Here is a 23,392-nt window from a genome sequence, read left to right as displayed (position 1 = left end):
AGCCTGGGGAAGAGAAGACTGAGGGGGGATCTTATCAATGTGTACAAGTACCTGAAGGGAGGGTGTCAAGGGGATGGGGACAAACTCTTTTCAGTTATCCTGTGTGACAGGACAAGAGGYAATGGGCAGAAATTGAAGCACAGGAAGTTCTGCCTGACCGTGAGGGGGAATTTCTTCCCTGTGAGAGTGATGGAGCACTGGACCAGGTTGCCCAGAGAGGYTGTGGAGTCTCCTTCTCTGGAGATCTTCAAGACCCACCTGGACGCAACCCTGTCTAACATGTTCTAGGTGACCCTGCTGAGCACGGAGGTTGGACTAGATGATCTCCGGAGGTCCCATCCAACCTTACTGATTCTATGAATGTACATGCTTGTATTTCTGCTATTTCATAAGCTTTCCTACTACTACTGGTTTTACATTTGCATTATTAGTCTTCTCCTACCTTCTATCCAGGAATTCTGTAGGGAAACTCAGTTTTCCTACTTTTCATTGCTTTAAGGAACTACAAGAAACATCTGACAATAGCAGAAGTACTCACGTAGGTCTGCCTTCCGGACATTCTTCACTCTTAGTATTTTTACAGTGAGCAAGTTGAAAGGAGATACTGGTCTCTGCACAATAATTAAACAAAAAAAAAAAAAAAAAAAAAAAAAAAAGAAAAAAGCACTGGAATGAATATGAGCATTATAGTTTATAGTCTTGGACTAATGCATACTGTAGCCCTAAAGTTCTAAGGACATGAATAAAACAAGATTTTTAAGGTTGAGCCAATTTCTTTTTCAAACCAGTTGGAAAAAAATGGATGAATTTTTGGCACAGAAGCCTTATCAGGCCTGGCATAGAAGTGGCAGGTTGCAAAACCACATACCAGTTGAGAACAGTAGCTTGGTGTTCAGTCAGATATGTACCATATCCTCCTAACACCACACCACACTCATCACTGAAAAAGACCCCTACAGCACATGCATCAGTATCCCTGTGTCTCACACATCCGCTGCCCTGTCTCTGTGACACCAAATGCCACTGCAGTAACTGTGCAAGAAGAAATGAGTGACCATCACATACCAGGATAAACTCTCACAGATCATCTAAAAGAATAAAAATAGAGCTGGCAGCAAGGAAATACTTCTTATGAAGAATCTCTTGATCCATCTCTGATCTTCGGTCCTATTCCCCACCAGAAAGCTACCAAATGCTTTCCAGAAATTATCCTGGGAATTAAGTCTTAATGCTAGTGAAYATCAGACACCTTGGGCTCATCAGGGGTACTAATTCTACAATACCTTGTAACTTCTATGGCCCATACTAATATGTCTTCGTATTGCTCGGACTATAAATTAACTCTCTCCTCTTTCCACCTAGGAGAAAACTACTTTAACATCTTTCTCTCTCTCCCCTCTCCCACAATAACATCTCCTCTATTTCATAGGTACCATCTTTCCTTTTTGAAACAGTCTCACTGTAACATATACACATGTGTGCGTATATACATGTATACGTACATATATATTTTATATATATATATAATTTGTCCCTTAACACTTGTTTAAAACTGATATTTAGCCTCAAAATCTCCCGATTCTGTTTTAGATCTGTTTCTGTTGATCTATATCTATCTATACCAGGTGATCTATGAAAAGATATCAACTCTGCCTATCAACCCTCTCATGCCTGTATGTAATAAAAAGTGAATATATAGAACGTCACRACACAAATAAAATTGTTTTATTATATTGCTTATGAAGTGCATATATAAGAAGCAAAAGTGAAAACTATCTACTGCTGTTTGCTAATAAAGTGTACCTTGCTACTCTTTCCTTCTTTCCTTCATACATAATACAATTTCCTTCATACATAGTGCATACTACAAAATGCTRTACATTTTGCAGGACCATTCATCTTTCCACCTGTGGCAGAAGTCTTATTTTTAAATGTTTGACAACACCTGGCACAAACACACCCCTGAGATTACTTCATATGCTAACACAGTGTAATGAGGCTGATCCTCCTCCTCGCCAATGAAGCTCCCAACCACTCTGAAAATGGATAAGCAGAGRCAGAGAACAGCCTCTCAGGAGGCATCCATAGCCCCTGGTATATCCCTTTCACACTGCCCCTTGAGTCAGCAAAGGGCCTGAGGAGGCAGTGTTGAARGACAGCACTGGTTGGCAGCCCTGAGTTACCAGCAAGGAGGTCAAACAGTTGCTGATACCAGCACATTTGCTCTGCATTATCTCAATCTGTCCAGACTCCAGTGCAGGGCCCAGCTTTACAGAGCACAGATTAAAACCACCTGTAATTACAAGCATCAACTGTGGGACATTTCAGCTGTCCCAAAGGGCACTTCACACSTCTACCTGCACTGCTGCCTCCAGCATCTCTGTGGCTACAAAGGASAACTTGGACAAACACACTCTGAAAGAAACAACTTAGTTCTTTTGGAAGAAAGATTAGAGTTTCCAGTCAAACATAATGAAAAGACATCACACCCAGAGCCATGTGGGAGTTAGACTGCCACTACTGCTTTTGTATGTGCATTCAGTCAGACAGGGCAAAACTCAGGAGTGGTCATAGGCACGGGGACCAGCAACCTATGTTCGTCTGTCCCTGCCAGATCTAGATCATTTTGCTATCATTAGGTTTTTACTTGGTCCATGCTCTCCTACTCAATAATTTCTGAATGTTTTTGTCCCCAGTAGTGCTATTTCAGCAGAAGAAATAAAGGATATGTTTACTCAGGAAAGCTGGGACTTGCATCCCTTGAATGTAGAAAAATGGACCTCAGCAGAAGTACCTCCCATCCGARGGAAGTGCTATATATATATTTACTAGGATACATTATAAAAGACCACCATTTTAAAGGAAAAATCTTTACTCAGGTTTTTGAAAAGAAGGGTCTAGGCCTCTACTTTGCTTGTGCATTTCAAACAGACAGTGGTACCCCGCATCAGCCCTGAGCAAGTGGTGTACACAGAGCTAGGATACAAGATTGGTGCTCCTGTACTCAGCTTTCTCTACTAGCTGAACATACTTACCTGCGTTTATGCAGTTCTCTGCTCAGGAAACTGCTACAATTCCAGTGTATCTAACTCTCCAACACAAGAAATCAGTCCTCAGTGCCTCACATCAGGTTACAGACCCCTTTCCTGCACTACCTACAGGTCAGGTCTTTAGCTCCTAACTTCTTGACATCTGAACGATTTATTGAACATCGCTCTCAGTGACTTGCTCAAAGTCACACAMAAAAACTGTAGCGGGGCTCATCTTAAACTAGATCATCTGTTATTAATAGGCAATGACCTTGCGTCTTTCCCTTTAACCTGATGCTGACCATATCACAAGCTAAGTAGATTCTGGAGCAAGAAGCCTCTGAGGTCAGTCATTAGGGACACTTCAACTTTCAGCTTCTGTGTTTATTGGGTGTGAGACATGATCGTTACCACATAAACCGGAAACACAAGCCAGGCATTTTAATAATCACTGTGAAACTATTTAAATATATGAGATTACAAATGCAGGAATCGGTCACACTATCCTACCTACGTCAGATAAAAGTTCAATTAAGCCCTGTGGCCCATTTGTGCAATCCTTACATATCTAATCCCAGTGAAGTCAATGGGACTGTTCACATATGTGCGTGCTCACCCATATGAATGAGAGTTACCTAACTGGGCTCCATAAGGGCTCTATTTCAGTAAAACTCCAGGCTTATACTGTTCTTATATAGACATTTTTTTCATGAGAACTGAGTGAAGCACAGACATTTYCAAGTTACATCAAGAGAAACACAGCAAAGTAATACACCATATCCGATACAACATTGGGGCCAGAGTACTCTTTCCTTGGTGTTATTTTCAGAAAAGAAATAGAAATCTTGCTACTAACTTAAAAACCATGAAGGCTAAGGAAGAAAAGACTCAGTCCTGTCAGAAGGACTGACTGAACTGTGACACACAGATCACAGTCTTGGTTCTGACCTCTGCAGGTATGTAGCCCCTATTAACCTCAGAGAGTTCTGGAACCTCAAGGACAGGCAGGATTTCATTATTTTATCACGTCTCCAACCTCAGGCAAAGTCAGATGCATAAAAACCACTTTCCATATATTTTGTATTTATTTCATCCGTTGGAGCTTATAAACTGGATCTTATTAAATCAGTAGAACTCACTAGAGCTGTTCCTGAATAAACATAAATGAAACAGAAATAAATCAAGGCATTTCTTTGAGCTATGTAAAATTCTGTGGCTTCAGACTGCAGTTTCCAAATGATTTTTCTTTTCTTCTTGTTTGCAATTGAACTGCTGCGGTTCCACATTAAAATACAGTCAATATTAGAAGAGAAAGCAAGTCAAACATTTCCATAGTTCAGGATGACTTTGTCAACACCATGATAGTCTATTTTATTTTGATACGAGTAATCTTTGAGTATTTTGAGTAACTAAAAAAAAATAGTAATTTTGGGGGCCTCTCAGGTTGATAGCACTACATCAAACGTTTCAAATGATCCATTTAGTTTAAAYGCATATTTTAATCATACATATTGGATAAGTTGCCCTGAAACTGACTCTGTTAAAGACTGTGGTTTCCTTAAAATACGGAGTAACAATTTTTTTAAAAAAAATCAGGTATACGATGTTTATATATTTATTGTCGTAACGACCAAATTCTATGGGGAAAAAAARGRAAAAAAAACAGGTTGTTAGTGATYTCTGTTTCTGCAAGCCTTGAAGAATCAAAATAGAAAGATGGGACTCTGGTCTTACTGTACATTGTATTTACTATATTCAGGTCAATTCTATCACTCTAAGTTCCTTGAAGACAGGAGGTACGCTTTAAGGCCAATGAACTGCAAAAGCTCTTTGCCTAGAGACCAATTAACTACAGAAAATACGCACCAAGGAAAAAGGCCCCACAGCTTGATTTTCTAAACACAGGCTGAATTTACAGGGTTGACAATTACAATTTTATACTACCACCATACTTGATTAGGATTTGAGGATTGTATAGAGAGCCCTGAAGTACAATTTTTAAGAGGTACGTCTTAGGAAAAAAAAAACAAAAACAAAAAAAAAAACATTGCAGATTCTTTGCTACATCAGAGCATTTTGCTTCAGCTGAAAAGAGAAAGCACCAAAGGGTTCCCAGGCATGATCAGACATGAGATACTGTCAAAAATAGCAAACCTCCACGAGGCAAGGACAAATCACCACCATTGGGGAGAGTYCGTATGGCAGCAATCCCTGCAGTAGGACCACATAGAATCAAAGCCCAGAACAAACCATGCTGAGAAACCACATCRCCACTGAAGCAGGAGCAAGAGCTCTCCTTCCTACTACGCCTCAGAGAGCCTGCAACAGCTACCGGCAGCACTGAACCCACATAAAATATCCAAAGGCAGCCCCATCCACTTGTCATTGCCGCTGGTCCCACTCACTGGGGCACAACGCCTTATCTGACTTTTTCTACTGTTCTCAYACTCATCCATGTGAGTGTCTGCTAATTGCCTGGGAGGTTTTCATTYCTCTGAATGAAGAGTTGATCCTCAGCTCAGTCTTTACAAAACCCCTTGTTGCTCTTTTCCACTTTCAGAAAAGTTCTCATTTGGCACCACTCACACTTCMACCAGGATAATGAGCTCAGGCACATCAGGAGACAGATCTTAATATGTTTATTCCACAGCTTTACTTGTTTGGACATTGTACTTTTAAACATAGCTAGCAATGCACAGTGAATTTCAAATTCTATGACAGAGCACTATAACGAAATGAAAAACTACAAGGAACGTAAGAGCAGCAAAAGCATTTGAAAAATCTGCTTAAACACATCCTTCCTATGAAACAACGATGCCCAAGACAAGTAGGTTGTTCATTCAAAGAAATCAAAACATAAAAGATGGGAGGGGAGGGTTGAATATGACCATGTCCACATGTAGTGCAACCTTTGCTGCTAGCATCATAAGCATCAGAAACAAGGTCAGACTTGACAGAGTTTACTGAGAAACAAGGCAATATTTCACCTATATAGCTGAAGTTGCAGCTCAACCTTTCAGCATTCAATAAATATTGCAGTATGTTTCTCCCCCGAGCCATTGAATTCCTAACATTTTTTCTTGTGATCTACATTTAGCACTGAACAACATTTAATGAAGGGCCAACTAATGACTACCTACCGCTCTCACTGCTTGCGCTGAGTTGCTGGTAAAAGTCTAGAAAAAACAACACAAGGAAGAGTTAAAAGACAGAACTAAATTATAACTTTTTCAACKTTTAGTTTAGGCTGATATTTAAAAATCTCAGATTCAAAACTGTACTTAGAGCTATGTTCGTTAACAACAGCCATTAAGTGGTTTACTAATACTTCCCCCCAGCACTAAAACAATTCTGCGCCACCTTCTGGTTTCCTTGACATGAAATATTTGCTAAGGAAACACAGTAAGTAGCATTGCTAACCCTAAGACATAACTCCAAAATCCAGATATGTCGCAAGCTGCTGTATAAAGCTAGACTAGGAGAACAGTCTTTGCAACCATGGGATCTGAGGAGTAGCAAACTCGCTGTCCATGGATTGCTCCTATACCAGAAACAGCTTGCTGTCTACTACCATCACTTGAACTGGGCTATCAGGCAATTTTAACTACTTTGTCAGCTATGAGCTCCTTTTGCTTACCTCATTTGAACTTAAATTAGATCCCATCGCAGCCCCTGTTGCATGTAAATCCAGTGCTGAAAAATACCAAGTCCTACRGCTGGCGGGACTTCTTCACGCAGATCAGGGGCGGAGGAATAGGGATTTAATGAGGAGGTTCAACCGCTCCACCCCTTTGTTAATTCYAGTCATTAAGCTATCCCCTCCCTGCTTCTTGCAGCCTATTAGGGGAAGTCAATTGAGTCAGCAGAATAAAGAGCAATTTCTCTTCTACCAACCATGATTTTGAGGGGAGGAAGGGAAAAAGGAATGCCAAAACCTCTTTCTGTCCACAGGCTGCTTTCTAGAAAATACTACTCATGTTTTATAACTAGAAAAATTTTTACATTTATGCAGCCTGGCTAACCCACAAGCGATACCAAAGCACTTGTGGCCAATTATTTTACAGTTCTCCAAGTATCTTTACACTGCCACCACAGCACTATAGGGTGGTGGGGAGAGATATCAACTACCTTCCAAACGGAGCTCAAATACCTCTAGTCATCTTCCTGCAGCAGCTTGCACTACAGCAAGGGTTGTTTGCCTGAGAGGCAGGTAAATTAACTCATTGCTGTGCTACAGTTCACAGGGCCCATACTGCTCTGAAGATGCATTTCCGTGCAACACTCAGTGACCTCATCACATACACAAACAACATAGGGTATTTACAGTATAGCTAAAAAAAATAATCCCAGTTCAGAAAAGCTTACAGTTTGATTTTAGATGCAATGACAGGGAAGGGAGGAGTTAGGCAGGAGATGGGAACCTGGGGGCAGAAGGGTGAGGCAGAGGAGAGGGTTGTGCCCTTCTGCATGGGCCCAGAAAGATCAGTTCATCCATCCATCCTCAGTGTCTACTTCAAAAAGCTCTTGTGTGTGCTCACTCTGACAGCAGACCTAACAGGCCAACTGTGCTGGAGGGACATCTGAGCACCCTGTCCTCCCTGGCTCCTTGCTACTCCAGTGGGCGGTGACCCATTGCCTGAAACAGCGGCATTACAGGAGCCCCGAGCCAGCACGTGCGCGTGCAGGCCAGCAGCGCCCGCAGCGTGCAAGGCCAGGCACCCGCTCTGCTGCCTCATCCCTCCTCGCTGCTCAASGACAGGAGGGGGCCAGTGGTCACTCCTGCAGCACCAGATGATCCAAGTAGGGCACAGAGCACGTGGTGGTAAAGGTTTTGTATCTTGCACTTCTTTCCAGCTCAGTCTCATTCGTACGGATGGCTACTTCACCTCAGGTGGGTAAAGAAAGTGACCTTGCAAAATACAAATAATGCCACCTAAGTGCATTCCCCTGTACCACAGAGGCCAGTATCAAAGACACTATGGATAGAGGAAGAAGAAGAATGTTGTCCAGTGAGCATAGCTAGAATAAAATCCTCTTATAGAGGAACCGGTTTCTTCTCTAGTAAGGTCTGTGATGAGCATGTGATGACTGTTCATAAGTCCTTGTCCAAAATACACAGCAGTACTATCTGATATTTCCATAAAAATAGATCCAAGCTGAAATCAAAGCAAAATGTCTCAGACAAACCTGAACTTGCAGCATTTGAAAGATTCCTTGAAAGAAAGACCAAAAGATATTTCCGATGGGCATGAGTATCTCTGCCTCAAATACAAAAATATCTCCCTTCATTTCCTGTCTTTATTAATTTGTATCTCTGTTAAATGTTTATGAACCAATTCAGGTGGAGCAGTCACAGCTGAGAATCATCTACTTGTACTTCTTGTAAGACTGGTCTTTCCAGCTTTTGAATGAAGAATAATTCTCTGGAAAAATCCCAGTATTAAAATTTTAAGTGGGAACAATTCTCAGCCTGCGGAGATGTCCAGGCTTAGGAGAGATACAAAGGTCTTTTGGCCAAAAGAAATCAGCTGTCACAATCAGTAAGACTTTCAACGTCATGATCTAACAGATAACAATTATCTGTTAAACATTCCATATTGAATGAAAAGAGTAGGTTATTCAGCTAACCTTTCCCTGTCCCATGCAAACACCCTCCTGGAGAAAGTCCCTCAGAGGAACCCTGTGCTCTCCTCATGCAAACAGACCCATTACTTTGCCCATATCTTAACCATGAAACAGAGCAGCCATTTGTACCACCCAAATTATTCCATAGCCAATGTAAGATTGTCCTTGACCTTACATTCTCGTGCAGTACAGCCACATCACTTTTAAGAGCCATAAAGAAGATACCACTTCACCATTTGAGACATTTTTTTGGCATCAGTGCATCCTACTTGCAGGATATTTTCCTAATGTTCAGCTCACATTTTCCTTTTCTAAAAGCAATCTCATTATTTCCATACCAAAGTGTGTCCCTAAATAATAATTCTTCTCTTGCTCACAGTCACTGTGTGTTCATAGCTGATGTCATCTTCCCTTAACCCTTGCTTATCCAAACCATACAAGAAGACTTTAGAAGATACAAGATACTATCTTAAAAGCTTTGTAAAAATCTAGAATTACGACCTCAACAGTATTTCACTCATGAACTGAGTTAATGATAGACCTAAGTACTGTATACTGGTATAATATAGTATATTATACCAATAATAATAGTAAGTCCTTGTCACTGAGTCACTGAGAAAACTTTAACTGATCACTTACTCCTAGGAAAAGGTGATCATTGATGTCTGTAAAAAATCTGCTTCCAAATAGTGATTTTATAGTTTGTCCCACTGGTGTTGCAGAGCTAGAAATATAATCCTTAGGATTATATTTCAACAAGACTACTGCTTCGGAGGTTAAGTGTCACGCTGCTTTTTCTGCGTTTTTCTTGAAAAGAATTTCCACAATTCAATAAGATTTTCAAAGACAACTGTCAAGCATGCAGCAAGTAAACTCGTGGGTGAAGTTACCCAATGTCTAATAAGCCACATATTAAGACTATTCAATTTGTTTAGTAATCATATTTCCAAAGTAGATAATTTAAAACCAGTAGTGTTCTACACATACATGCTATTTACACTTTTATTTTTCTCTTTGAAGTCAAGAGGGAATTTGCATTGATAAGGGACACCCAACAGTCTCTAAAGGGATGAGCAATAAGGACAGTAAAAGGAAAATAGAATTTTTTCCTCTTCTCTTCACCTACTATTTAGTGCACATCTACCTGAAAATAATTTTGCTGTGTCTTAATTAAAGTAAAGTAGAATAAACAAACATCTTGCTGATCTGGGGCAGTCAGAATTAATCTACACTGCCCTGTTTCAAGCACTAGCTCCCCAACATGATACTGAGACAATTGTGTATCTAAGCACAATAGGTTGCAGGTAGCAATGACAYGTGCATCCAGTCGTGTACAATTACCCCATATACTACTTAAATATTTTGTCACCTTCCGATAATCCAGGATTTCATAAATGTATGACTAATGAGGGATTTCATATTCTTGCAAGGGAAAAGCACACTTGTACCGCCTTTGTGATGACAAAACAGGAGTTGGTCATTATTAAAACACCTGGAACATAAATAAAAAGGTAACTAACTATCCAAAAACATGCTAGAGGTGTTACAAAATGATAGACAGGCTTCACATGAGAAAATAAATACTCAACAGATTTAACATATAAAGCAAATTAACAAAGATAGCATCAGATCTATATTTAGGGATTTGCCTCTATTTGCAACTTTAGTCACGGAAGTGRAAGAATAGTCAGGGTATCTCCTGAGATCTCTTTCAGTCTTTTTCTTTTTAATTGTGGATAGTTTGGGGGTTTTTTGTTTTTTGCTTTTTTTGTTTTTGTTTTTTAATTCTGCAGGCTACATGGACCTCATTCAGCCAATGAAACAAGAGAGCAAGAAGTCAAATTCCAGTTACACCGTGGAAGCAACTTTGATAAACCCAGCACAAAATAATGTTTATCGTGGTTCAAAAGCGCCACCTCCTTCCCCATTACAACATGCTTCCATCTCTGTAAGATTCAACTTTGACTAGTGATTCTTTAGCCTGCCACTCATTTCAGACAACATCCCAATTAAAAAGCTAACTTTCACATCAGCGTGTCTGACATTTTAATTTCATTTTGAAAGGTACAATGCCTATGCTGATATACGTAATACCTTCAATATTAGTTCTTCAATATTCTACAATATCCTTGAAGGTTGGTATCACTAATCAAATACGATGGAGGACTTGAAAGGAACCGTTCTTGGAGAAGCGTGCATCAAGACTCCAGGGGAACCCCTCCATTCACTCACCATTTCCTGTTCTGATAGGCAGGAAGCATAAAGTCTGTACTGCAAGTTGCACAAAATTTTGCGGAGATGTCCAGGCTTAGGAGAGATACAAAGGTCTTTTGGCCAAAAGAAATCAGCTGTCACAATCAGTAAGACTTTAAACGTCATGATCTAAAGSGTAAGCATAAAAGGCCTATAGTCACAAGCGTATCTGAACAAAAATAAGAGGAAAGCTGCAATAAATATGCAAAAACATGATTTCGGAGAGATGATGGCTGAACAGATAACTTTGCAAAGGATATTATCTTTGAGACAAATCAATTAAAACATCAGTAAAAATTACAAAAAATATTTTCAGGTAAAAAATATTTTGTTCAGCTGAAACTAGTTTATTTTTTTTAATGTATAACTTTTTTTAGTTGAAGTTACTTTAAACAAAGTATTTTGCATTACAAATTCAAAGTGTTCATTTTAAGTCAAAATATTTAGATTTTTTTATTGTATGGATTTTTCTTTCTCCTTTAACCAAAACAACTTCTTGAAATAAATAAATTCACAAAATTTTCCAAGTGATCTTAAGAGGGTGGGGGTCACAGGTTGGAGAAAAAATCTGAAAGTTTTTATTATCCATTTTTAAGTGGGAGACACCTTCAGTTTGAATCTGAATCTAAATTCTGAAGAATGAAAGGTGTAATATTGCATAGTCATTGGAGAGGTAGATTACAGGTATGGATAGAGGCAGGATTGGGGGCAGGGTATTATATGTTTTACTAAGAAACTATCTTGATAATGACATGTATGAAGGATGACTTTTGTCTTCAAAGGTCTATTGAGAAACTTGATTAAAAATGATTTCACATGCTCTTGAATACTCCGAAGAGACAGAGAGATAAAGATCTCACTCCTCCTCCCTCACAGGAAAGAACTGGGTGTTTTTTCCCATCCAAAAGTCATCAGTGAAGTATTGGCCCAACATCTCTCAATATATGCAATCCTGGCTTCAGGTTTTGTTTTGTTTTTTGCAAGAAAAATTTCAAATCCAACCCTTCTCTCAAAAAGCAGAGGCTCACGACCATTATTTCCAACTCTCCCTGTGCTCTGGAGACGGGAACGTGACCGAATCTCTCCTCGCTGCATGAAAAGGCCTCCTGAGGTTCAAGTAACCTCTTCTCCTCCCTCATCTGATCAGCCCATAGACATGAGGAACACCAGCACCTTTCTGTGCCAGCTAATTAGTTTGGAGAGTCTTTGCAGTAATTCCTTTAACACAAACGTGGCACGATGCACAGCCTAGGACCTTTTTAGAGAAATCCACAGCCTTGATAGCAATTTGAATTGAATCAGTTCTCAGAATACAAGGAGGTCATCTCACATCATCAGCGGATTAAGGGGATAAAGCTTCACTCGCAGGCAGCCTGAGAGGCTTCAGAGAATCCCGCCAGAGACTATATTCACCCCTAATTGCTTCCAAGGCAGCACCCTCACATTTGGCATAGCTTGTGTGACAGATCACAAACAAGTGTTGTCAAAAAACAAACTGTTGCAGACCTACCTTATTCTTTAATACCAGTTATGCTGCTGCTAAATCATTTTGAAAATCCAGCCCATGGATCAGCAGGCTGCAGCTCCTCCCATATAAAATAGCATCACCAATACTGAACGTTGTTATTTTCTGCTTAGCAGCTGGCAAGCCATTTGAGCAAACATCTCTTCACCCACACTTTTATGTTGCCTTTAAAAGCACAGGGAAAGTGCCCTTTTCTTCCCCAGACAAGAAATCAAATGAGAGTTCATTGTGGAGAATGCTCACAGCCCCCAAGAAAGCTGAATCTACCAGGCATTAGCCTCATGTGCAACATCGACCCTTTGACTCAGACACTAGTATTTGTCTGACTTGCCTTCAAGTCAAAATACGACATTGCTAACCTAGATGATTTGGGCAAAGAAGATTCTCGGTTGCTAGCTTAACAGGCCCACATTTTTTTAAATGGACACCCTCCTTTTGGCAGCCCATTGGAAGCCATCCTAGTTTTCTGAACCTACTGCCAAATACGTACATCACCACACCTCACATGAGTAAAGTCCAAGGCTCAGTGCCAAATGTTGCAACCACCAGCAACCAGTTGGTGCAATACAGCAGGCACAAACAGCACCATCTCTGCTACATCTTCCTGGAATTGTTGAAAAAATTGTAAAACGTTTAAATATTAAATAGATACTTAATAAAAAATTTTAAACACTTTTTTAAAACTCATGAGCTATTTTTTTTAAAGCAACAATGCACACAACCGAACTGCTAAAGTGACCTCTTCCTTTTCTACTCAGCTCACAGAAGACTACTGCCATCTTACTGGTGAGACAGAACATCAAATTATCCTAGCCCAGATCAAGAAAAGGAACCGAAAAACTGGCCTTCTGGTTAAGATGGTAGACTTGAAAAATACAGACGTTCATCAGTAAATGGAAAAAAAAAAGAAAGAAAGAAAATAAAAAAAGGAGTTGTGGAACAGGACCGTCTTGATGTTGCGCGAAAGAGTGGCAAAGGTTACTGCCAGCAGTAATTTCCTTTTATGAAGGGAGATATTCTTTGGTTTGATTCATATTGCAGCAGACAGGAGCTATCTGCTAGCATTATCTCAGCACTTCAGTTTGGATATGTTATTTTGAACAGACACACAGAAAAAGAACTGCTGCAGAGGTGACAAAGCACGATGGTTAYGTCCTGCTAAATACACACGAGTCTCCGAGACTAACGACAGAGACCATTTACCTTCCGACAATGGCACGTGAGGCACAGAGACAAGATTCCACTTTGCCAGCACAAATATGCAGCTCTCTGGCAGTCTGCCATCCGTTTTCTTTTCATACATCAGTGTAACGAATGAGATGGCAGCCGAGGAGAACAGAAAGGACTGATAAAAATACAGATAAAGCATAAGGTGAATTCTAGTCACATTAGCAAAACAATTTCAAGTTGTCACAGTCTGTATTATTGCATAAATATTGTGGCATTTGGAGGAGTGGCATTTAAACTCCTAAAAGGCTCATTATTATCCGAGTCATCCGCACTCTGGTTTTAAAAACAGGATTTTTTTTTCCCACCCTTCATCTTCATCTGGTCTCTCGAAGTGGCAGCCTTTCTTTCATCCTTTTGCAAAGGTTGTTAGCAAAGCTCCTGGTTGTCTTTGTCTCCTCAGTATCTTGTTCTTTGGCACTAGAAGCAAGAAGAATCTCTTCCTAGATAAACTCAGTAGGCAAACTGCGTGGAACTTAATAAAAATAACATGTTGCAATGATTGCATCCATGAGATTGCTATTTTTAGTAAGATTTTACATGGCATTTAGTATTTGAATAGTAGCTACTATACTGTACATGTATCAGTTTACACATGATACAATCAGTTCTTATAATAACCATTTGAACACATCATCTTAAACAGACATTTATCGCTAACAGGTGTGAAACAATCTCATCAGCACACCTGTGGTTTGGATGGCAGTGGGAATAAAGCTATAGCAGCAGCTACACAGTGACCCTCCTGATGTTGTGGGAGTGAATAGATCTGGTGCCACAAGTTTTGTTACCGTGACCACCTGAAAGCTAACAGGCAGATTAATAAATGAAGATAAGGTTACAGCCAAAACTAGGCTGTTAAGCTGTTTCTCTAAAACCAGTAAGTAGAGGATTCAAAATCTTAGCTGTTTCCTTAGTTTTAAAATCCATTCGGTAGGTAATAGCCCAGAGAGAAGTTCAGTAGAAGTGGATGAAGCCAGATGATTTTTATGAAACAGTAGAAAAATCAAGCTACTTAGTAGATATTGATCACTCTGGAACAGGTTCATCAAAAATTTACAGTCAACTCAATGGCAGTCAAACAGGTAAATTTGATGAAGATGAGACTTCTGCCTAAAAGGAGGACACTAACAAAACCAAGGATATTACCTGCAGCACCATTCTTTGATTGTCAGTCCTCTTTTTCCAGGTGCAAGCATCTTTTGGCACCTGCTACTGTCAAAAGCAGAGACATAAGGGAGGACTTGGCCTAATCTTTGCTTTTGTCTCTAGAACAAAGACCACGTACCACTAAGAGCTGCATCCAAATGTGGCATGGACTTCTCCCAGGTTGAAACCTCATCGCTATATTGCTGTATCTCAAACTGGATCCTATAACACCAATATTGTAAAGTGAATTTGAAAAAAAAAGAAATCACATTTTGCTAATGATTTTAATGCTAGAACCAGGATTAATCACGACACACAGTATTTAATGAAAGACATTGTTTTCTTCATTTAACAAGCTGATACGGATATTCCTTTTGTATGGATTCGTATTTTCTGATTATTTAACTGTTAGTCAGTTACCAAAACTTCTGTTATTGGTCAAAATATACTTTAACAGAGTTTATATAATCAAGGCAATGAACAGCTTTTAAACTGCTCCTTTCATTCCACCGCAGTTTGCAAAACCTGAAGAATTGGATGTTTATTATTCAGCAGCTTGTTGAAATTTTCTTCAGTATATGTAAGCCATACGGAACAGCACAGTTGGACACATCTACTACCCCCTGCTCCATTTCTGTGGGACTGCGCTCCAYATCTGAAGTAAAAACAGTGAAATTCATCATAACATTACTGAGGTGGGAAACTCATACCAGGCAATAGAGAGTAACAGTAGCAGCCCCAAGAAGCTTAATTCTCTCAAGAAGACAGCTGAAGATTTGGCTATGATATAGACACTAAACCTGCCATACTGCTAAAATTCAGTAGTTTAGCACAATTGCAGCTGATACAGAATTGGCTGGCGGAACCATTTTGTCATGGAAAATGCTTTCCCCTCAAAAATAAAGTGAGAATTTTCTGTGAGAATATTTCACTTTTTCAGATTCAGGATCTTTAACTTTTCTATTAGGTAAAATGAGATTGGGGCTCCTAGCTGGTGAAGAATGACATCAGAAAGCTCCTGGAAGGACAAGTTTCCCTCTCAGGTGACTGAGACTTCCTAGACTTTAAATAGATGCCACAGGAAAAAAGAAAAGGATGATGAAACTACACAAGGTCTTACCAATAAACCAGCACACGCGGGTCTGTTCAGTTTTTGAGTAAGTTTCCCTGGTTCATACTAAATTGGGAACAACAAAATAGGAGTGCAGTCATGCAAAAATTCAAACTGAATTTGCCAAGTAAATTTTCCTGGAGGAAAAAATGGTAACCATTTATTCTATTACAGAAAACAGAGTTGCTTGTAGCCTTCACAGATCCTTAATTTTCTTACATGTTGTCTGAGCTTTATATTTTAAGACTTTTCAATTTCATTTAAACAAAGTAAATGCAATACCTCATTTTGGAAGACTGAGGAGTGCTAGTATAAGCTACCAGTGAATGGAACTTATCAGCTGCCTCCTTTCCTTCATTATCAAAGGAAAGAAAATTGTCCAGGCTCCAGATGAGTTTTATCTCCAGGTATAGCTATTCATGCTTTTAATTTTGAAATTCTTTAGTTCAATTTCTGGTTGGTTAGCCAAAATGACATCCAACACAGCAGAACTATGAATACGGAAACAGCCAGCTGAGCATCTTGCCGGTCTCTCCTTTGAGAAGAGAGATGCATTGAGTGGATAAACCAGATGGGACAATCTCAAAAAAGGATTAATGCTCTTAACTTACTAGGTGCCTTGTATTTTTGGAAGGTGTCACACACCAGTGGGAAATAGACCAAGACAGGTGCCTCTGAGTGGTCCTCAGACAGGTAGCACTCCTCCAGGGGCTCCCGGTCGCCCTCGCGCAGCTCTACCCGGGGGAACGGGATTCCTTGCTCCGAGCAGTACTCCGAGAATAGGTTCAGCGGCTGGGTCATCGAAGAACACAGTTGCAACTCAGAGAGGTTGAAAGAAAGCTACCAAAGCCTATTAGTGACATTTTGTTGCATTAGGTAAACATGTGATTAAGTGTTTTGTAAATAAAGGTAACTAACCCCTAGAACCCTTGATTTTAAATAATCCTGGGTGCAGGGTTGACTGTTTATTTTCTAACACTGTGCATTTTTAAGTCAAGATTACTGTATTCTAAAAAATCTATATGAAATTCAGGATATTTTTGTAGATTAGTGCCCACAGCAGAAGATTTGGATCATGAAATTTTGGTTAAACGTAATTTCTCACAGACCACAGATTCTTGAGTATTTGTATTCAACGCATCTAGAAATCACTGTCTTGATAGTCTGCATCAAAYAAATCACACTATTTTCAATCTTATAACCCCTGCCCAAAGTTTCTTCAAGCATGACRAAACACTAAACCTGATTGAGGCTTATGTAAGAAACTCAGTTTTCAYTCAAAAACTAGCAAAATTATGTGCTAATTATATTTTTAAAACTTATTTAATGAAGTATTCAGGAGCTAGGATACCACAGTGACAAAGCTCCGCAGAATATGTAAACTTGTGTGTGCATGCATGTGTGCGTGTTTTCGTGCCTCGCAGAAAGCTATAGAAAATAGCCCTGACAATGAAAACAAGATTTTGCTTATAATGTTGCATAGCACCACTAATGTGACCACTTAATTTAAAAAAAAGACAGATGATTTTCTGAAAAAGTGAAATGTTGTAAGTCAGCTGCTGGAGTCACAGAGATAAAAAAAAAAAAAATCAAAAAAATCACTACTTCAAAACATCACCAGGGTCTGCGATCCTCCGCTGTAGTTCAAATGCAGAATGACATCCACTTTCCTCTCAGGCTTCAAAATGGGCAGACAGCTGGTATTGATGAAGAAAGMTGTATCTACCAGCTTGAGGTAGTCATCCACTTCACTCAGTTGACTGGCAGAAGAATCGAGTACTGTGTCTGAGAGTCAAAGGGTTGTATCATTAGTTACTGTAGGGGCAAGTTCATTTCTTTTCAAATGACCACAACAAGGAAAGAAAGTAAAGGCACAGTCCACATCTTGTGTATTAGTTTTTTTTATGCCTGKGTAGCTCAGCCCCAAGATCAGTACAAGGGAGTACTTTGAGGTTTATCTTCATCCAAAGTGATAATTTAAGCTGCTTTTTCAGCTRGTGTAAATCTGCATGTGGCTAGTCATTTCAGCTTCAGTGGAAGCTGTGGGCTCTTCCATGAGTTTTCCTGGGAAGAACAGAGTTGAAGCAAGCCTGAAATGACTTCTTGAATACAAAAACAAGACCAGAAGTAAATTGTCCAGGACTCAATAAACCAGCTCCACAGACAGCTTCCCAGCATGAGCAATTACTTAAYTGATTTATAACTGTACCAGTCCAAATTTGCCTTAATACTAATTCTTATCTGATATTTGGCCTCAGCTTGTATCATCCTGCAAATGACCTTCAAAGATGCATCTGAAAATGRGTCTCCTTACCTTTCCACATGCAGAAGCTATCATTTTCCAAGTATTTATTATGTAGTTGCAAGCCCTTGAGGAAATTATGATAACTTGAAACCACTGGTCTCCCCGTCATCAAGTCTCGAAGAGTATTGGAAAGGCAACTTTGGGGAACAGATAAGAAAGTTGTCTGCTCGTGAGATCTTTTAGGCAGAGCAGGTTGMTCCTCTGTGGAGAGGATGAGAAGAGGGTTTGTATCTGCAGCYGTTTAGAGCATCTCTCCAATACTAAGAATAACAAAGAGTGAATCTGAACTTCTGATTGTCTCACATCAAGGGTATCTCTGAACATTTTAAAAACTGGTAATTAAAACAAGTTTTGCCATGGACAAAACTCCCCAGGGATTACGTATGGTGAGCAGCACTTTTTTTCCCCCCCCTACTTTCCAGGGCATCTGTTTTTTTTCCTGCTTTCCCTTCACTCCGAAGGCTTGGCCTGACCCAGAACCAGACACAAAATCAAATGCCCCCAGAAAGACAGGCTTCACATTCCAGAGGTGCATGAAAGTAATACAGATGCAAGCGAAAAGTAATCCAAATAACGAACCARCTTCATGCTCAGTGCCCCGGGTCCATCTGTGCCAGAAGTCTTCTGAATGACCCRAGAGGTAGACAGCATCCATAAAACTCTGGGAAAATATATTACTCCATGTGCCTGGAAAGGTTAAAACACACCTCCACTTAGAACTACTACACGTTTTTACAGCACAGTCCTGTAGCTGTCCCCGGTCAGCCTTACTCAGCCACAGCAGTTGTTTGAACGAGCACTGTTTCACACACAGCTTCATACTCATCCAACTTTACCCTAACTGCCCAATTATGATCTTTTATGAAATAGACTATGAATACCAAATGTTATGTCATTCCATATAATGTCTGGATTATTGATTAGGCCATTTTAAAAAAACAGAAGTGTTTATAAAAGCCAGCTGCTAATTTGTAGTACTTCAAAAGGTAATTCTAACAAGTGTGATCTGTTTTAATCTAATTTAAGAAGTCCAGCAAAGTAATTGCACCTACTCTAGGAATTTGCCTCCTCTACAATTCGTTTTGCTACTTTAGGATATTTCATTTGAGATTTAAATTGAATCTGATATGTTACCTGGTACTAGTGTTTCTACTTACAGACAGGTAGTCATTAAAAGATGACTCTATGTAACCAACTACATGTTTATAAAGTTGACATTTTTCTGAGATAATAAATCACCTTCCAAGAAGCAGATCCGGGATTCTGGGATCTTCTTCACCAGGTGACCCATGAAGAACTCAYTACCAAAATGGCCTGAACGAACRGAGGCTCCGTATTTCAGGAAACCCACCTCATACAGTGTGAACATCACCCACTCTGCAAATCAGACATCAAGAAGGACTTATTGCCACTAAACATAAGTAAAAGTACCAGGTTATCAGCAAATCAAAAGCTAGAAGAATAAGAATTGCAGCTTGAGCATGCTGGTGACAGACCACCACATCTTGAAAAGAGTAAGTACCTTTCAAGCTAATGAGCATCAAAAAGCTAAATACACCTCCTGCACTAGCACGGAGAAAATCCATTCAGCTTGGGGTTCAGGTTCAGTTAGGCAGTAAGAAGGAAAAACTAAGGCTGAAAAGTCCACTGATGGTTAAGGCCCTGCTCAAGCTGCAGTATGGTTAATTCCCCCAGGGTCAGCAATGACACCAGCTACCGTTCAGGCTCAGATTGTGCCAACTGTTGTTTTGTGAATCTCAAAAGACTCAGATGTACTAAGCAACACTTTCCCAAACCTTGGCAAAACACACTGGACTGCAAGTGGACTGGAAGCAGATGACCAGATTCAGATCCACTTTGATAACAGCAGATAATACCATGGAAATGATCAATGGCTGGTGCTGCTGTTCAGGGCACGTAACACTGCAGCTCCTCTAATCTATCTCTGGGTGCTTATCGTCACTCTCCTCCATTCTTCCCTTTCTCCCTGCTCCTTACCTTACCTTCATCCTGCTCTCCACGGCTTTCTTGGATTACTGCYGCCTCAGCAATAGCCCAAGCAGCTGAAAGAGGCCGTGAGGAGCAGGTGGAGAGGAGGAAGAAGGAGCAGTTGTAGCAGGTCTCAAGGCTGCAAGAAGGCCCCTCCACTCCTCACAGGGCAGCATCTTTGTRCAGGAATGTCTCTCAATATTTGGACACTTATTTTTCCTACAAGTCAGAACTCGGATGTGAAGATAGAGAAAAAAATATTTAAAAGAAAGCTTTTAAAAGAATCTTATGATATTTAAGAAGCTTAGATRCTTAAAAGAAGCTTTTGGCATTCACCTAGTCCTAAAAAGAAACTTCTTATATGCATAAAAACATGCATAAAAATCATTGCCTTTAAAATCCAGAGTGCTAATGTCATTCTTGACATTGAGAGACAGGTAAATGGGCAGTGGATTCTACCCCTGATTCAGTGCAAGTTGCTGATCAGAGAGTTTATGAGCGTTTTCCTGTTTATGAGGAACAAAAATCAYTGGAAAACATGAATATGACGTATGGACTTCATAAGGCATCTAAGCATGGACTGTTGTAATGAAATGTCTCCTATATCTCAGACAATTTTGTCACTACTACTACTGCTTCAATTGTTCGACCACTTGAATATGTACATGTTCACCTGCCTAGGACACTTCAGAACCTCGCCAAAGYATCATCACTGATGCTTCCAGGGTTTTGTTTCAGAAGAGGGGACCATGGTGGACTGCAGGCATCTTGCTTCTGCAGTCWCTGTCACATGTCTTAGATAATTTAATGAAAGAGAAAGCTATTTGGCTACCTTGGAAATGCTGTAGATCAAAGTCAACTAAGGCCTTTTTAAATATTATTTTGTTGTTTGCTAGTATGGCTATATATATGGCTATATATCACTATGTCTGAACTTAGCTATATCAGAGCTCTCTCCCCTCTGTATGTTGCTAGAATGGTCATTTGAACTGAAATGGAAGATGGAAAATCAGTTTCATTAAACTCATTTTTCACATGCTCAGACATTTCCCTGAGATGCTTCCATTTAGTCTTACCATGTCAAKTTTTTTCTATAAAGTGAAAGACCAACTCCCTAAGAACTTTCAGATACAGCTAGAACACCCTTAACAGAAAGTATGTTGCATGTTATTTTTTAATACATATATGCATGTGTGTGTATATATACACATATGTATATACACACACACACACATACACACACATATATTTATCTCCAGCCAATCTAAAACAAATAGTTTGGTTCAAAATCCTGTATTAGTATCAATTGGGCCCTTCCTCCTGGGGTATAATTGAATCYGGAAAGCCAAAGCAAAAATGAAAAGTTATAATTTCTCCAAAATAAGGGATGTAGATAGAATACCTCATTATGTAACATAGAGTCAATGAACAGTCCCCACAGATCTGTAAAAGACACCTTGTGTCCTTCATGCTTTCTTTCACAAATTTCCTTTTCATAGTATTTCAGATGATCCAACGAGAAGCAGTGCAGCTTGCTTTTGATCACATGTCTCCGGATATCATCAATCGGCCCTTTGAGATTCTTCTGAAACAGGTCTGCATCTTCATATAACTTTGCCATGGTCCTGATAAAAAGAAACAAAATCTAYGGTTCAGGACTGGGGTTCATAAAAATTCATGGGTTTATATGACACATTTAATGCTAAACAATTTTGCTTCTAATTATGGGAGGCTCCCCTCCTCCAAATTTCACCTTGGGAGAGCTGTTCAAAGCTCCAAGCAGAATTTAGATTATACAATGATATTTTCCTGTATGAAAACATTCAAAAAATATCTTTCTTCTCAGAATCAAAATAGCAGTAAAGAGCTACCCAAAACTTTGCACAAGTTTTTATTGAAATTACCCTTTGATTGTCCTGCTTCAAGCTGTAGCTTTTGTCTGAAGATGCTTACCCCAGCTGCTTCATTAAAAAAAATAAAAAACAAAACACACACGCACACACATATTTTTCCTCCATTCTCTGTGCCAGGCACCGATTTTATGACAGAAACAAATACAGCCTCCAAGAAAACGTAAAACATACAGCACATTAGGCATGTAACCAAGCCACTAAATAACTACAGGTGAGTTTGCCAGCAATATATAATTGCAGGTGAACATTGACAGACCATCCAGGCTTGTTGTTCWCTTCTTCCCCTTCCTGTAAACACTTTAGTGCAATCTCAGTAATACCTACAGCAGTTCTCACTCCAGAATTGTATCTAGCACCAGGAGGAGATGAGCAAAACTTATCGCACCGAGGGGTCTCATGAGATGGGTGGCAGGCAGAGCTCCAAAAGGTTGCTGTGGCAGGAGTCTGTCAGCATCCAGCCAAGTGAGATCCCTCAGCCAGGCAGTACTTTTCACCAGCTCTGCTAGCGTAAACAGGAAACACAAGCCCAACTTTCCTTACCRCGTTGTGGCAGATAAACCACTGAGGTATGAGACACAATCCAAAACACCCAACTCCTGGAGAGCCAAGAGACTGCCAAACATAGCCATCATGAACCGTACTCCCCCCGCCGTGGTCACGACTGCCACCACCGGCACCTGTTCAGCGTGCAAAAGCAGAGTGGTTCATTAACAGAGGAAATAAGTGATCGGCACTCAAAAGTAGCATTAAACCCTGATTCAGGGGTTGGACTCAATTTATCCTGCTTACGCTAGCACTTAGGCGTGTGTTTGAGTTGCATGAATTTCAGTGATACTTAGCATACACCAAAAGCATCATTCTGATCAGTGGCTCTCTGCTAAGTTAGGACCTGCAAGTATGGCTCTCTACTCACGAGTCTTTGAAGTGACCAACCCTGCTCTGAATTGCTTTCTTCACTGACAGGAGCACAAGAATTACATGTGTAACAGCCTACATATGTTATTTTAGATCAAAGAAATAAGGTTTAGCATAATTTGGTTTTGGAATCACAGAGAGTCTTGTCTGGATGTTTCTTCTTTTCCAAGTCTCTTTCGCTCAAAACACATTTAAATCCCAGGTATTACTAAGGACATATTAACAGGCCAAAGGCTGCCTGGATCATTTTTAATTATTCTTTAAAATTTACATACAGCATTTGCTATTTTCCAGGCAGGTGGTGTGCCTGTGCTCTCCCTGATATTAGTGTTTTACATGACTTAGTCTTAA

The 23,392-nt window shown here is 39.9% G+C and overlaps 1 protein-coding gene and 1 pseudogene across 1 annotated transcript in view; both read right to left on the bottom strand.

Moving 5' to 3' along the window:
- Positions 1-6,693, bottom strand: part of LOC146598733 (cytosolic phospholipase A2 epsilon-like) — a 34,493-nt gene extending 27,800 nt beyond the window's left edge. Inside the window, exons 1-3 of the mRNA XM_085299888.1 lie at positions 6,667-6,693; positions 6,170-6,205; positions 539-611 (exon numbers count right to left, since the gene is read on the bottom strand). Of these exons, the coding sequence (XP_085156014.1) occupies positions 539-611; positions 6,170-6,205; positions 6,667-6,693 (136 nt within the window). The remainder of the gene's footprint in view (positions 1-538; positions 612-6,169; positions 6,206-6,666) is intronic.
- An 8,583-nt stretch (positions 6,694-15,276) lies between these two features.
- On the bottom strand, positions 15,277-22,815 carry LOC146598732 (cytosolic phospholipase A2 epsilon-like; annotated as a pseudogene).
- Between the last annotated feature and the right edge of the window lie 577 nt (positions 22,816-23,392).

Source organism: Rhea americana, unplaced genomic scaffold (genome assembly GCF_003343005.1).
Source record: "Rhea americana isolate MKP2758 unplaced genomic scaffold, rheAme1 scaffold_155, whole genome shotgun sequence".
NCBI classification, from domain to species: domain Eukaryota; kingdom Metazoa; phylum Chordata; class Aves; order Rheiformes; family Rheidae; genus Rhea; species Rhea americana.
Note: the sequence above shows the minus strand (reverse complement) of the source record. Positions and strands in the feature narration are given on the sequence as shown.